The sequence below is a fragment of the Symphalangus syndactylus genome, chromosome 3 (genome assembly GCF_028878055.3).
Source record: "Symphalangus syndactylus isolate Jambi chromosome 3, NHGRI_mSymSyn1-v2.1_pri, whole genome shotgun sequence".
NCBI lineage: Eukaryota > Metazoa > Chordata > Mammalia > Primates > Hylobatidae > Symphalangus > Symphalangus syndactylus.
The window spans coordinates 19950623-19963949 of NC_072425.2; the positions used below are offsets into that span (position 1 = coordinate 19950623).

Sequence of the window (13327 nt, forward strand, 5' to 3'; positions counted from 1 at the left end):
CAGGCACATGCCACCATGTTAAGCTAATTTTTGTATATTTAGTAGAGACAGGGTTTCACCATGTTGAGGCTGGTCTCGAACTCCTGACCTTAGGTGATCCGCCTGCCTTGGCCTCCCTAAGTGCTAGGATTATAGAGGCATGAGCCACTGCGCCCGGCCCTTATTTATTTATTTATTTATTTTTTGGAGACACAGTCTCGCTCTATCCCCCAGGCTAGAGTGCAATAGTGCCATCTCGGCTCCCTGCAACCTCCGCCTCCCAGGTTCAAGCAATTCTTCTGCATTAGCCTCCTGAGTAGCTGGGATTACAGGCACGTGCCACCATGCCTGACTAATTTTTGTGTTTTTAGTAGAGATGGGGTTTTGCCATGTTGGCCAGGCTGGTCTCGAACTCCTGACCTCAGCCTCAGCCTCCCAAAGTGCTGGAATTACAGGCACGAGCCACCACACCCAAACTTTATTTTTAATCATATTTATGATTGGTTATTTCTGGTTATTCTAGAGAACCGCCATTTTTTTAAGTTGATCTTGGATATCACACCCCTGCTGAACTTTCTTACTCTACTACTGTGTGATTTTTTTTGTTGTTTTTCTTAGGTAGATAATCATATTATCTATGAAAAATGACAGCTTTATTTTACTCCTTCCAATCTTTCCACCTCTTATTCCATTTTCTGTTCATATAGCATTGAAGGACCTCCAGACTGAGTGAAGCAATAAAAGGGTTAGTGGGAATCTTTGTTTTGTTCCCAGTCTTAAAGGAAATATGCCTGAAGTTTCATTATTTGGTATAACATTTGCAGGTTTTTGGTATGTATGTATGTATGTATTTATTTGAGGCAGTGTCTCATCCAGGCTGGAGTGCAGTGGCATGATCTCGGCTCACTGCAACTTCCACTTCCCGGGTTCAAACAATTCTCCTGCCTCACCCACCCAAGTAGGTGGGTTAAAAGGTGCCTGCCTCCACGACTGGCTAATTTTTATATTTTTAGTAGAGACGGGGTTTCACTATGTTGGCCAGGCTGGTCTCGAACTCCTGATCTCAAGTGATCCACCCACTTCAGCCTCCCAAAGTACTGGGAATACAGCACCATTTGTTTATTTATTTATTTATTTATTTTATTTTTTTATTTTATTTTATTATTATTATTTTTTGAGATGGAGTCCCACTGTATCACCCAAGCTGGAGTGTAGTGTCCTGATCTCAGCCCACCACAACCTCCGCCTCCCAGGCTCAAGCGATTCTCCTGCCTCAGCCTCCCGAAGAGCTGGAATTATGGGTGTGCACCACCACACCCGGCTCATTTTTTTGTATTTTTTAAATTTAATTTAATTTAATTTTATTTTATTTACTTATTTATTTATTTATTTGTTTGTTTATTTTTTGAGACAGAATCTGGCTCTGTAGCCCAGGCTGGAGTCCAGTGGTGCGATCTTGGCTCACTGCTATCTCTGCCTCCCGTGTCCTGGTTCAAGCAATTCTCCTGCTTCAGCCTCCCAAGTAGCTGGGATTACAGGCATGTGACCATGCCCAGCTAATTTTTGTATTCTTAGTAGAGACAAGGTTTCACCGTGTTGGCCAGGCTGCTCTTGAACTCCTGACCTTGTGATCCACCTGCCTTAGCATCCCAAAGTGGTGGGATTACAGGTGTGAGCCACCACGCCCAGCCTTTTTGTATTTTTAGTGGAGATGGGGTTTCACCATGTTGGCCAGGCTGGTCTCAAACTCCTGACCTCAAGTGATCTGCCCACCTCAGCTACCCAAAGTGCTGGGATTACAGATGTGAGTAACCGTGCTGGCCAATTTGTTTAATTTGTTGAATTGAATATTTATCTCATTTTAAAAATCTTTCTTATTTCCTGATAAATACATTTTAAACTATATTTTTCTGAAAAGACTGTTTTATTATAATTTCAGTTCTGTTTCTGAATATCCTTTTTGACCAGTGTACATTGTTGTACAACCATCGCCACTTATTAAACAGTAACTCCCTAATTCCTCCTACCCCAGTCTGGGAACCACCATTCTATTTTCTGTCTCTTTGAGTTTGGATACTCTAGATGACCTCCTATCGGTGGAATCATACAATGTTTGTCCTTTTGTGTCTGGCTTATTTGACTTAGTATATACGTCTTCAGTGTTCATCTGTGTTGTAGCATATGCAGACTTTCATTCCTTTTTTTTTTAAATAGAATTTTTTTTTTTTTTTTAGAATTTTTTTGAGATGGAGTCTTGCTCCATCATCAGGCTGAAGCGCAGTGGCACAATCTCGGCTCACTGCAACCTCCACCTCCTAGGTTCAAGCAATTGCCCTGCCTCAGCCTCCCGAGTAGCTGGGACTACAGGCGTGCGCCTACAGGCACGCGCCACCACGCCCGGCTAATTTTTTGCATTTTAGTAGAGACGGGGTTTCACCATGTTGTCCCAGGATGGTCTCAATCTCCTGACCTCGTGATCCGCCCACCTCGGCCTCCCAAAGTGCTGGTATTACAGGTGTGAGCCACCATGCTTGGCCTATTCCTTTTTAAGACTGAATAATATTCCATTATATGTATAGACCACATTTTGTTTCTCCATTCATTGATGAACACTTGAATTCCATTTGTCTTTTTTTTTCTTTGGTCTTTTTCTCCCCTTTTTGTGGAGAACAGGGTCTCCCTATGTTGCCCAGGCAGGTCTCCAATTCCTGGGCTCAAGCTATGCCTTTGTTTCCCTAAGTGCTTGGCTTACAGGCACAAGCCCCCACTCTGTAAGCCCAGCACTTAGGGAGGCAAAGGCATAGCTTATTATTTTTTTTTTAGACAAAATCTCACTCTGTTGCCCAGGCTGGAGTGCAGCGGTGTGATCTTGGCTCACTGCATCCCCCACCCTGCAGGTTTAAGCAATTTTTGTGCCTAAGCCTTTTGAGTAGCTGGGACTACACATACAGACCACCACACCTTGTATTTTTAGTAGAGATGGGGTTTTGCCATGTTGGCCAGGCTGGTCTCAAACTCCTGGCCTCAAGTGATCCACCCGTCTCGGCCTTCCAAAATGCTGGGATTATAGGCATGAGCCACCGCACCCAACCCACACCCAGCTTTTGATGGACATTTGAGTTGTTTCTATCTTTTGGTTGTTGTGAATAATGCTACCATGAACGTTCCTGTACAAGGTTTTTGTGTGGACTTAGTGTTTTCATTTCTCTTCAGTATATACCTAGGAATAAAATTGCAGGGTGATATGGTAACTTTTTCTTTAATCTCTTGAAGATCTGAATCTGTCTTGAACTTGGCTTCTAAATTGAGACTTAGGTATTTTCTGATCTCAGGAGTGAAAAACAACGTCTTAGTTTTGGCGCTACCACCAATAAAATTTGCAGTCATGAGCTAGTAACAGTCCTGTTCTTCTCTGTGGACTAGTAGCCCCTTTCTCATGGGATTGTTTCAGTTAAATCTAAGATGTGAATGTATGTGAGGAGCCTAGGCCTTAAAAACGTCCTCTCCTTGGCCGGACGCGGTGGCTCATGCCTGTAATCCCAGCACTTTTGGGAGGCCGAGGTGGGTGGATCACGAGGTCAGGAGATCGAGACCATCCTGGCTAACACGGTGAAACCCCATCTCTACTAAAAATACAAAAAATTAGCTGGGCTTGGTGGCAGGTGTCTGTAGTCCCAGCTACTCGGGAGGCTGAGGCAGGAGAATGGCGTGAACCCAGGAGGCGGCGGAGCTTGCGGTGAGCCGAGATCACGCCACTGCACTCAAGCCTGGGCGACAGAGCAAAACTCTGTCTCAAAAAAAAAAAAAAAAAAAATCCTCTCCTTGTGTATCTACCTCTCCTTCACCAAGCTGCATACAGCCTTCCTTGTGCTTGTGTTTAATAATAAAGCTCCCTGGCCGGGCGCAATGGGTCACACCTGTAATCCCAGCACTTTGGGAGTCCAAGGCAGGTGGATCACGAGGTCAGGAGATCAAGACCATCCTGGCTAACACAGTGAAACCCCGTCTCTACTAAAAAATAGAAAAAATTAGCTGGGTATGGTGGCAGATGCCTATAGTCCCAGCTACTCAGGAGGCTGAGGCAGGAGAATGGCGTGAACCTGGGAGGTGGAGCTTGCAGTGAGCCAAGATCATGCCACTGCACTCCAGCCTGGGCGACAGAGCGAGACTCTGTCTCAAAAATAATAATAATAATAACGCTCCCCAAGGCCAGATCTTATTCAGTAAATAAGAAGGCTTTCTAAGAGAAATTCATAGGTATAGCTTGAATCTGGTAAAAATGCCATCTTGGAGAGCCAAGTGCAACTCAGTACTAGAGAGTGAGTCCCTGAGGGCCAGTCTACATCTGTCCCACTCACGGCACTGGCCTCGTGCCCAGGTGCAGTTCCTGGTATGGAGTCAGTCTTGCTCAGTATTTGTGGAATGAGTAAATCCTGAATTTGTATTGTGAACAGTGATTCCACTTCAGGGAATCTGTCCTAAGGAAGTGATTCAAACCAGGGAAAAAAAATACTGTGTGTCCTGGCCAACATGGTGAAACCCTGTCTCTATTAAAAATACAAAAATTAGCAACCAGGTGCAGTGGCTCATGCCTGTAATCCTAGCACTTTGGGAGGCCGAGGCGGGCAGATCACGAGGTCAGCAGATCGAGACCATCCTGGCTAACATGGTGAAACCCCGTCTCTACTAAAAAAATACAAAAAATTAGCCGGATGTGGTGGCACATGCATGTAGTCCCAGCTACTCAGGAGGCTGAGGTAGGAGAATCGCTTGAACCCAGGAAGTGGAGGTTACAGTGAGCCAAGATTGCGCCACTGCATGCCAGCCTGGGCAACAGAGTGAGACTCCATCTCAAAAAAAAAAAAAAAAAAAATTAGCTGGGCATGGTGGCGCACGCTTGTAGTCCCAGCTATCCGGGAGGCTGAGGCAGGAGAATCACTTGAACCCAGCAGGTGGAGGTTGCAGTGAGCTGAGATCACGCCACTGCACTCCAGTCTGATGACAGAGTGACACTCCATCTCAAAAAAAAAAAAAAAAAAAAAAATAGGCCAGGCATGGTGGCCCACGCCTGTAGTCCCAGCACTTTGGGAGGCTAAGGCAGGTAGATCACAAGGTCAGGAGATCAAGACCATCCTGGCTAGCACGGTGAAACCCTGTCTCTACTAAAAATACAAAAAATTAGCCGGGCATGTTGGCGGGCGCCTGTAGTCCCAGCTACTCGGAAGGCTGAGGCAGGAGAATGGCGTGAACCCGGGAGGCGGAGCTTGCAGTGAGCGGAGATCACGCCACTGCACTCCAGCCTGGGCAGCAGAGCGAGACTCTGTCTCAAAAAAAAAAAAAAAACTGTATGAAGATGCTAATTGCTGCATTCTTTTAGATGGGAAAAATAGAAAGCCTACAAGTAGCCAGCACAGTAGGCAAATGGGTCAGTAAATTACAAAACACTCTTGAGGAAATAATAATCTGAGGTCTAAAGATTACATGGAGACAGAAGGACATTTAAGAGTAGGGAAAAGATACAAAGTTTTACATTGTCTTATTAAAACTTTATAAAAGCTATAAACAAAAGTCATTAAAAGAGTTTAAGAAAATACATTAGAATGCTCGTGTTTTATAATAGTAGACTTATGCGGTATCTTTTTTCTCAGGTTATATTTTTCTATAATGTACCTGTTTTATTTAAATCGCTTTGCATTTTAAAGCCATTTGTTACCACTCTTCAGCTTCTTGTGAACAGAAAGAATGCTTCTGCTTCCCTCTCAGGTGAGAGAACTGGAGCAGACCTTGCAGGCCTCTGAGGAGCAGCTCCAGCAGAGCAAGAGCGTCGTGGCTGCCCAGGAAGCTCAGATACAGGAGCTCGTAAGTGCTTATTGGAGCTGCTGCATTCCAGGCCCTTAATGCTTTCTCTCCAGGCCTTTGCAGATGCTCCAAACTCATTCCCAACTTCGGCAACGGTACCTGGACCTGCCCATAGATACAGTTCTTGTGCTGGATGTGAGCAGGCCAGCAGCAGGGGGTGGAGGGAGTCAGGACCTACTGGTGAGCCTGAGTTACCTGGGAGGTGCACCAGCAGCTCCTTTCCACCTTACATCCCACCTTCTGGTCCACCCTGGTCCTGGGGCTGTCAGAGGTGGCAGCTCCACTAGGAGTCAAGCCTCGACTTGCAATCAGGGGCAGGGAGAACAAGCCCAGACTCTGGGGAGAGGATGGCAAGGGCGTGGCCTGTCATCACAGGCCAGGCGTGGTATGGAGTTAGAAGACAGGGAAATCACACCAGCCAGCGTGTATTGCATATTCGCCATGTCCCAGGCACTGTGCTCAGTGCTATGCACGTGTTTTTGTTTAGTCCTTGCAGGAGACCTGAGGATTATGCACTGTCATCCTCATCCTGTAGACAAGGCAAGCTCAGAAAGATTGGCTCAGTAGCCCACAGGCTCGCAGCCAGTAAATGGCAGAACCCACATCTTTCTCGTGTCAAAGCCCTGTTCTTCACTGCTGTATTGTACTGCCTCCCCAGTATAATTTCTCCCCAGGGAAAGCCGCAGCCACTGAGGCAACACTGAGTAGTGTGAAGGAGGCCTGTGTCTAAGGGCTGGCTGGTGCCCAGAGCTGTCCCCACACACCTAGAGGATGGAGTGATGACATCAAGATTCCATCTTCTGGACAGGCCAGGGTCCAGGAGCAACAGGCAGAGCCTGCAGGGGGGACCTCAGCAATGCCAGGGGGGACGGGGTCAGGAGAGAGTTGTTTCTGTTGGATACTCATCTTTTCACCTAGGGCCAGACTAAGATCCCCCACTGGAAACCATCGTCACCCTGACTGACCGTCCTCTGGTCTCCCCGCAGGCTGCCGCCAACCAGGAGAGCAGCCGTGTGCAGCAGCAGGCCCTTGCTCTGGAGCAGCAGTTCTTGGAGCGCACCCAGGCGCTAGAAGCCCAGATCGTGGCCCTGGAGAGAGCGCGGGCAGCTGACCAGACCGCCGCAGAGCAAGGGATGGTGAGTGAAGAGCTGAGAGAGGGTGGGCCCAGGAGCACCAGGGTCCCGCACAGCAAAATCAGCCTCGTCCTTGACAGTGCGGCACCGCCTCTGCACTAGGAAACCACTTTAGAAGGCAGCTTTTTTTAATTTGAGACAGGGTCTCACTCTGTCACCCAGGCTGGAGTACAGTGGCATGATTACAGCTGACTGCAGCCTCAACCTCTCAGACTCAAGTGATCCTGCCACCTCAGCCTCCCAAGTAGCTGGGACTACAGGCGTGCACCACCACAGCCAGCTAATTTTTTAATTTTTTGGAGAGACAAGGTCTCACTGTGTTGCCCAGGCTGGTCTTGAACGCCTAGGCTCAAGGGATCTGCCCACCTCAGCCTCCCAAAGTGCTGGAATTATAGGCATGAGCCACCGCACCCAGCCGAGAGCAGTTCTTATCTTTCCAGAGACACCTGCTCATGAGACTGGATGTAAAAAGGCTGCTTTTTATAAAACTCAAAACAGATGGGTTTTCTTTTTCCTTGGAGTTTCCACAGAGACTTCCTACTTTCTGACCAGTCCCCTCTGCTTCTTCCCATTGGCTTTTAAAATGTATATTGTTCCTCCCTATGCCTTCTTCCTGGTCCATGCTCCCTGCGCCCAGGGAAATATGGTAGTGAAGACTTTTTTTATATATATGTTCTTCTGAATTGGCAGAGACAACTAGAGCAAGAAAATGCAGCCCTTAAAGAAAGCAGGAATGAATATGAACGTTCCTTACAAAATCACCAGTTTGAACTAAAGAAGCTGAAGGTATTTATCTAATTGAATCAGAGTTTCATAAAAGTGTTTATGTTTTCTACATGTGTATTTACAGTGCCCCACTTCTCATACTTACAGTACAGGAGGAGTAGAATTAGCATTTGTTCAATAGTTCTGTTAGGCATCGGCCAGAAATTGCCACTTCATTAAGTTCTCTCAGGGATCCAGGACAGTAGGAAGAATTACGTTCATTTGGCAGTTAATGTCATTGAGGTTCCGAGGGTAAATCATTTGTGCAAGTTGCATAGTTGGTTAGAGGTGGTGCTGGTCTGACTTCAACCTACCACAGAGGCCAGCCCTTCCTCTGTGGCATCAACCGCTGCTTGAAAGTCATGCTGTCAAAACACTGCTCTTGGTGATATTTCCAGGGAGACCTTAAAGCAAGGCCTTAAAAGATGATAAGGACCTTTGTTTTGCTTGTTTATATCAGGGACCATGTACAGAAATGAAGAAACAATCTGCTGGATTGTTACACTTTCTCTTCTGCAAACTTGGAGCTTTAATCAGATGATGCCTCTTTCATTCCCTAAACATAACTGGATAAAAAGGTGGAAAGATTCTGTCACTTTCTTATATGCCCCCAGACTCCCCTGGCCCCTTTCAAAGCACCTTGGATAATGGGACATTGTAGTACTTGCCCGGCTTGATCATGACTCAAAGATCTTATTGATCCTTTGGCAGCGATCTTCTCTGAGAGTGTCCATAGATGAATGCCTGCACCTAGTAATAAGCTTCCAGTAATCAGATCTGATGAGTGACATAGGTACTAACGCAGTAGCATTGCATCCTGAGAAGCATGGACTTTGGAGTCAGATTTTTTTTTCATGCATTCCTTCAATAAACATTTGAGTATCTGTAAGTGCCAAGCATCACTGTAAGTGCTGGGATGTATTAAATAGCAATGAGCCAGTGCGGTGGCTCACACCTGTAATCCTAGCACTTTGAGAGGCCAAGGTGGGTGGATCACCTGAGGTCAGAAGTTCGAGACTAGCCTGGCCAACATGGTAAAACCCCATCTCTACTAAAAATTCTACAATTAGCCGGGTGTGGTCGTGTGCGCCTATAATCCCAATTGGGAGGCTGAGGCAGGAGATTCACTTGAACCTGGGAGGTGGAGGCTGCAGTGAGCCAAGATCATGCCACTGCACTCCAGCCTGGGTGACAGAGGGAGACTCTGTCCCAAAAAGTAAATAAATAAAATAAAATAAATAGCAGTGGAAAAAATAGGTAAAGTTCCTTTCTTATGGAGTTTGTAACTAGAGATGGTAACCAAGTTACAAATTAACGATAAATGCTATGAAGAAAATAGAGCAGGGCAAGGACAGCCAATGGGGAGGTGGGGGAGGAGAGGTCTCTTTTCCATATGGAGTTAGGGAAGGCTTTGATGCTGGCAGAAGGGCCTGCAATGTGAATATTTGAGGAGGAATATTCTAGACAGAAGAAATAACAAATATAAAGGCTCTGAGGCAGGAAAAAGCCTAGTCTGTTGAACGAATAGCACAGAGGCCAGTGTGGCTGCAGCTAGTGGCCAGGGGAGAGCATGGCTGGTGGTGAGGGGGGACACAGGCATTAAAAAGAATCATGGGAAGCCCTGGCAGGTCTTTTTTTTTTTTTTTTTTTGGAGACAGAGTCTTGCTCTATTGCCCAGGCTGGAGTGCAGTGGTGTGATCACAGCTCACTGCTGCAGCCTCAACTCCCCAGGCTCAAGCAATCCTCCCACCTCAGCCTCATGAATAACTAAGACTACAGGTGTGCAAAATTTATTATTTTTTCTTTTGTAGAGACAGGGTCTTGCTATGTTAACCAGGCTGATTTTAAACTCCTGTGCTCAAGCGAGCCACTCGCCTTGGCCTCCCAAAGTGCTGGGATTACAGGAATGAGCCACCACTCCTAACCAGCTATGGCAGGTCTTAAGCAGATAAGTGATGTGAGAAGTTTTGTTTTAAAAGGATTTCTCTGGCTGCCTGTGAAGAATGTTTGGTAAGGGAGGCGTGAGCAGAAGCAGGAAGACTGTTTAGGGGACTTTTTAGGAATCTAGGCCAGAAGTGACTAGCACGTTAGTGGTGGACTTGGGAAGAAGTATTCAGATCAGGATTTATTTTAGAGATAGAGCTGTTTTGTTTGCTTTTTGTTTTTTGTATATGAGACAGAGTCTCACTTTGTCGCCGAGGCTGGTGTGTAGTGGAATGATCTCGGCCTACTGTTACTTCGACCTCCTGGGTTCAAGCAGTTCTCATGCCCCAACTCCCAAGTAGCTGGGACTACAGGCACGTGCCACCATGCCTGGCTAATTTTTGTATTTTTGGTAGAAACAGGATTTCACCATATTGGCCAGGCTGGTCTCGAACTCCTGACCTCAAGTGATCCACCTGCCTTGGCCTCCCAAAGTGCTGGGATTACAGGCGTGAGCCACCATGCCCTGCCTGAGATGGAACTTTTAGGACTTAGGAATGGAGAAAAATAGGAATTGTAGATGACACCTAGATTTGGTTTGTATAACTCAGAGTTTCTCCACCTCAGCACTATTGACGTTTGAGGCCGGATGGGTCTCTGTTGTGGAGGGTCTCTGTTGTGGGTGGTTCTCTGTTGTGGATGGGTCTCTGTTGTGGATGGTTCTCTGTTGTGGATGGGTCTCTGTTGCGGATGGGTCTCTGTTGCGGATGGTTCTCTGTTGTGGATGGGTCTCTGTTGCGGATGGTTCTCTGTTGTGGATGGGTCTCTGTTGTGGAGGGTCTCTGTTGTGGATGGGTCTCTGTTGTGGATGGTTCTCTGTTGTGGATGGTTCTCTGTTGTGGATGGGTCTCTGTTGTGGAGGGTCTCTGTTGCGGATGGTTCTCTGTTGTGGATGGGTCTCTGTTGTGGAGGGTCTCTGTTGTGGATGGTTCTCTGTTGTGGATGGTTCTCTGTTGCGGATGGTTCTCTGTTGCGGATGGTTCTCTGTTGTGGATGGTTCTCTGTTGCGGATGGTTCTCTGTTGTGGAGGGTCTCTGTTGTGGGTGGTTCTCTGTTGTGGAGGGTCTCTGTTGTGGATGGTTCTCTGTTGTGGAGGGTCTCTGTTGCGGAGGGTCTCTGTTGTGGGTGGGTCTCTATTGTGGAGGGTCTCTGTTGTGGGTGGTTCTCTGTTGTGGAGGGTCTCTGTTGTGGGTGGGTCTCTGTTGTAGAGGGTTTCTGTTGTGGGTGGGTCTCTGTTGTAGGTGGTTCTCTGTTGTGGATGGTTCTCTGTTGTGGAGGGTCTCTGTTGTGGATGGGTCTCTGTTGTAGGTGGTTCTCTGTTGTAGGTGGTTCTCTGTTGTGGATGGTTCTCTGTTGTGGAGGGTCTCTGTTGTGGAGGGTCTCTGTTGTGGATGGGTCTCTGTTGTGGGTGGGTCTCTGTTGTGGATGGTTCTCTGTTGTGGAGGGTCTCTGTTGTGGTGGGTCTCTGTTGTGGAGGGTCTCTGTTGTAGATGGTTCTCTGTTGTGGAAGTTCTCTGTTGTGGATGGTTCTCTGTTGTGGATGGGTCTCTGTTGTGGAGGGTCTCTGTTGTGGATGGGTCTCTGTTGTGGATGGTTCTCTGTTGTGGATGGGTCTCTGTTGTGGATGGGTCTCTGTTGCGGATGGTTCTCTGTTGTGGATGGGTCTCTGTTGCGGATGGTTCTCTGTTGTGGATGGGTCTCTGTTGTGGAGGGTCTCTGTTGCGGAGGTTCTCTGTTGTGGATGGGTCTCCGTTGCGGATGGTTCTCTGTTGTGGATGGTTCTCTGTTGTGGATGGTTCTCTGTTGCGGAGGGTCTCTGTTGTGGATGGTTCTCTGTTGTGGAGGGTCTCTGTTGTGGAGGGTCTCTGTTGTGGTGGGTCTCTGTTGTGGAGCGTCTCTGTTGTAGATGGTTCTCTGTTGTGGAGGTTCTCTGTTGTGGATGGGTCTCTGTTGTGGATGGTTCTCTGTTGTGGATGGGTCTCTGTTGTGGAGGGTCTCTGTTGTGGATGGGTCTCTGTTGTGGATGGTTCTCTGTTGTGGATGGGTCTCTGTTGCGGATGGGTCTCTGTTGCGGATGGTTCTCTGTTGTGGATGGGTCTCTGTTGCGGATGGTTCTCTGTTGTGGATGGGTCTCTGTTGTGGAGGGTCTCTGTTGCGGAGGTTCTCTGTTGTGGATGGGTCTCTGTTGCGGATGGTTCTCTGTTGTGGATGGTTCTCTGTTGTGGATGGTTCTCTGTTGCGGAGGGTCTCTGTTGTGGATGGTTCTCTGTTGTGGAGGGTCTCTGTTGTGGAGGGTCTCTGTTGTGGTGGGTCTCTGTTGTGGAGGGTCTCTGTTGTAGATGGTTCTCTGTTGTGGAGGTTCTCTGTTGTGGATGGGTCTCTGTTGTGGATGGGTCTCTGTTGTGGATGGTTCTCTGTTGTGGATGGTTCTCTGTTGCGGAGGGTCTCTGTTGTGGATGGTTCTCTGTTGTGGATGGGTCTCTGTTGTGGAGGTTCTCTGTTGTGGAGGTTCTCTGTTGTGGATGGGTCTCTGTTGTGGATGGGTCTCTGTTGTGGATGGGTCTCTCTTGTGGATGGTTCTCTGTTGTGGAGGGTCTCTGTTGTGGATGGGTCTCTGTTGTGGATGGGTCTCTGTTGTGGATGGTCTGTGTTGTGGATGGTTCTCTGTTGTGGATGGTTCTCTGTTGCGGAGGGTCTCTGTTGTGGATGGTTCTCTGTTGTGGATGGGTCTCTGTTGTGGAGGTTCTCTGTTGTGGAGGTTCTCTGTTGTGGATGGGTCTCTGTTGTGGATGGGTCTCTGTTATGGATGGGTCTCTCTTGTGGATGGGTCTCTGTTGTGGATGGGTCTCTCTTGTGGATGGTTCTCTGTTGTGGAGGGTCTCTGTTGTGGATGGGTCTCTGTTGTGGATGGTCTGTGTTGCGGAGGTTCCTTGTTGTATTTGCTGCAAATATGCATGATAAGCTGCTTAGGAGCATCTACCCACTAGATGTCAGTAGCAGCCCCGCTTAGGACAACCACAGTGTCTCCAGACATTGCCAAATGTCTCGTGGGGGCAAAAGCACTGCTGGCAGCGAACCACTGGGGTAACTGAATGAATAGGGTATGTACCAACCACTGAGATGGGGGTCCTGGGAGGTATGTCAAGAGTGGATTCCATTTTTGGCATGTTGAGCTTCAGAGGCCTACCCAACAGGCATATCTAGTAGTCTGTAGGCTGACAAGTCTGGAAATCGGAGCAGATTCTGAGTAGATATTTAAATTAGGAAGCCTGTGTGCCTATAGTTGCAGCTGCTTGGGAGCCCAGGAGGCAGAGGTTGCAGTGTGCAAGATCGTACCACTGTACTCCAGCCTGGATGACAGAGCAAGAACCTATTTCAAACACACACACACACACACAAACACACACACACACACACACCTTTAAATTAGGAAACCATCAATCAGCATAGCTCATAGGCAAAATTACAGCCAAATGGCTGTCAATGAGTGCAGACAGAAAAGAGGCCAAAATGAAGGCCAAGACCACACCCGCAGGCACAGGCTCAGAACAAAAGGAGAAGGCTGACAGAGAAGATGCCAAAAGAGCCGCAGGTAGGGTAGCAGTAAA

At 47.6% G+C, this 13327-nt stretch overlaps 1 protein-coding gene across 13 annotated transcripts in view; it reads left to right on the top strand.

The window, feature by feature from the left end:
- GOLGA1 (golgin A1) overlaps positions 1-13327 on the top strand; it is a 64468-nt gene that overhangs the window by 34749 nt on the left and 16392 nt on the right. For all 13 annotated transcript variants that reach the window (XM_063635996.1, XM_063635997.1, XM_063635991.1 and 10 more), the window contains 3 exons: positions 5743-5838; positions 6825-6974; positions 7662-7757. In XM_063635996.1, the coding sequence (XP_063492066.1) occupies positions 5743-5838; positions 6825-6974; positions 7662-7757 (342 nt within the window). The remainder of the gene's footprint in view (positions 1-5742; positions 5839-6824; positions 6975-7661; positions 7758-13327) is intronic.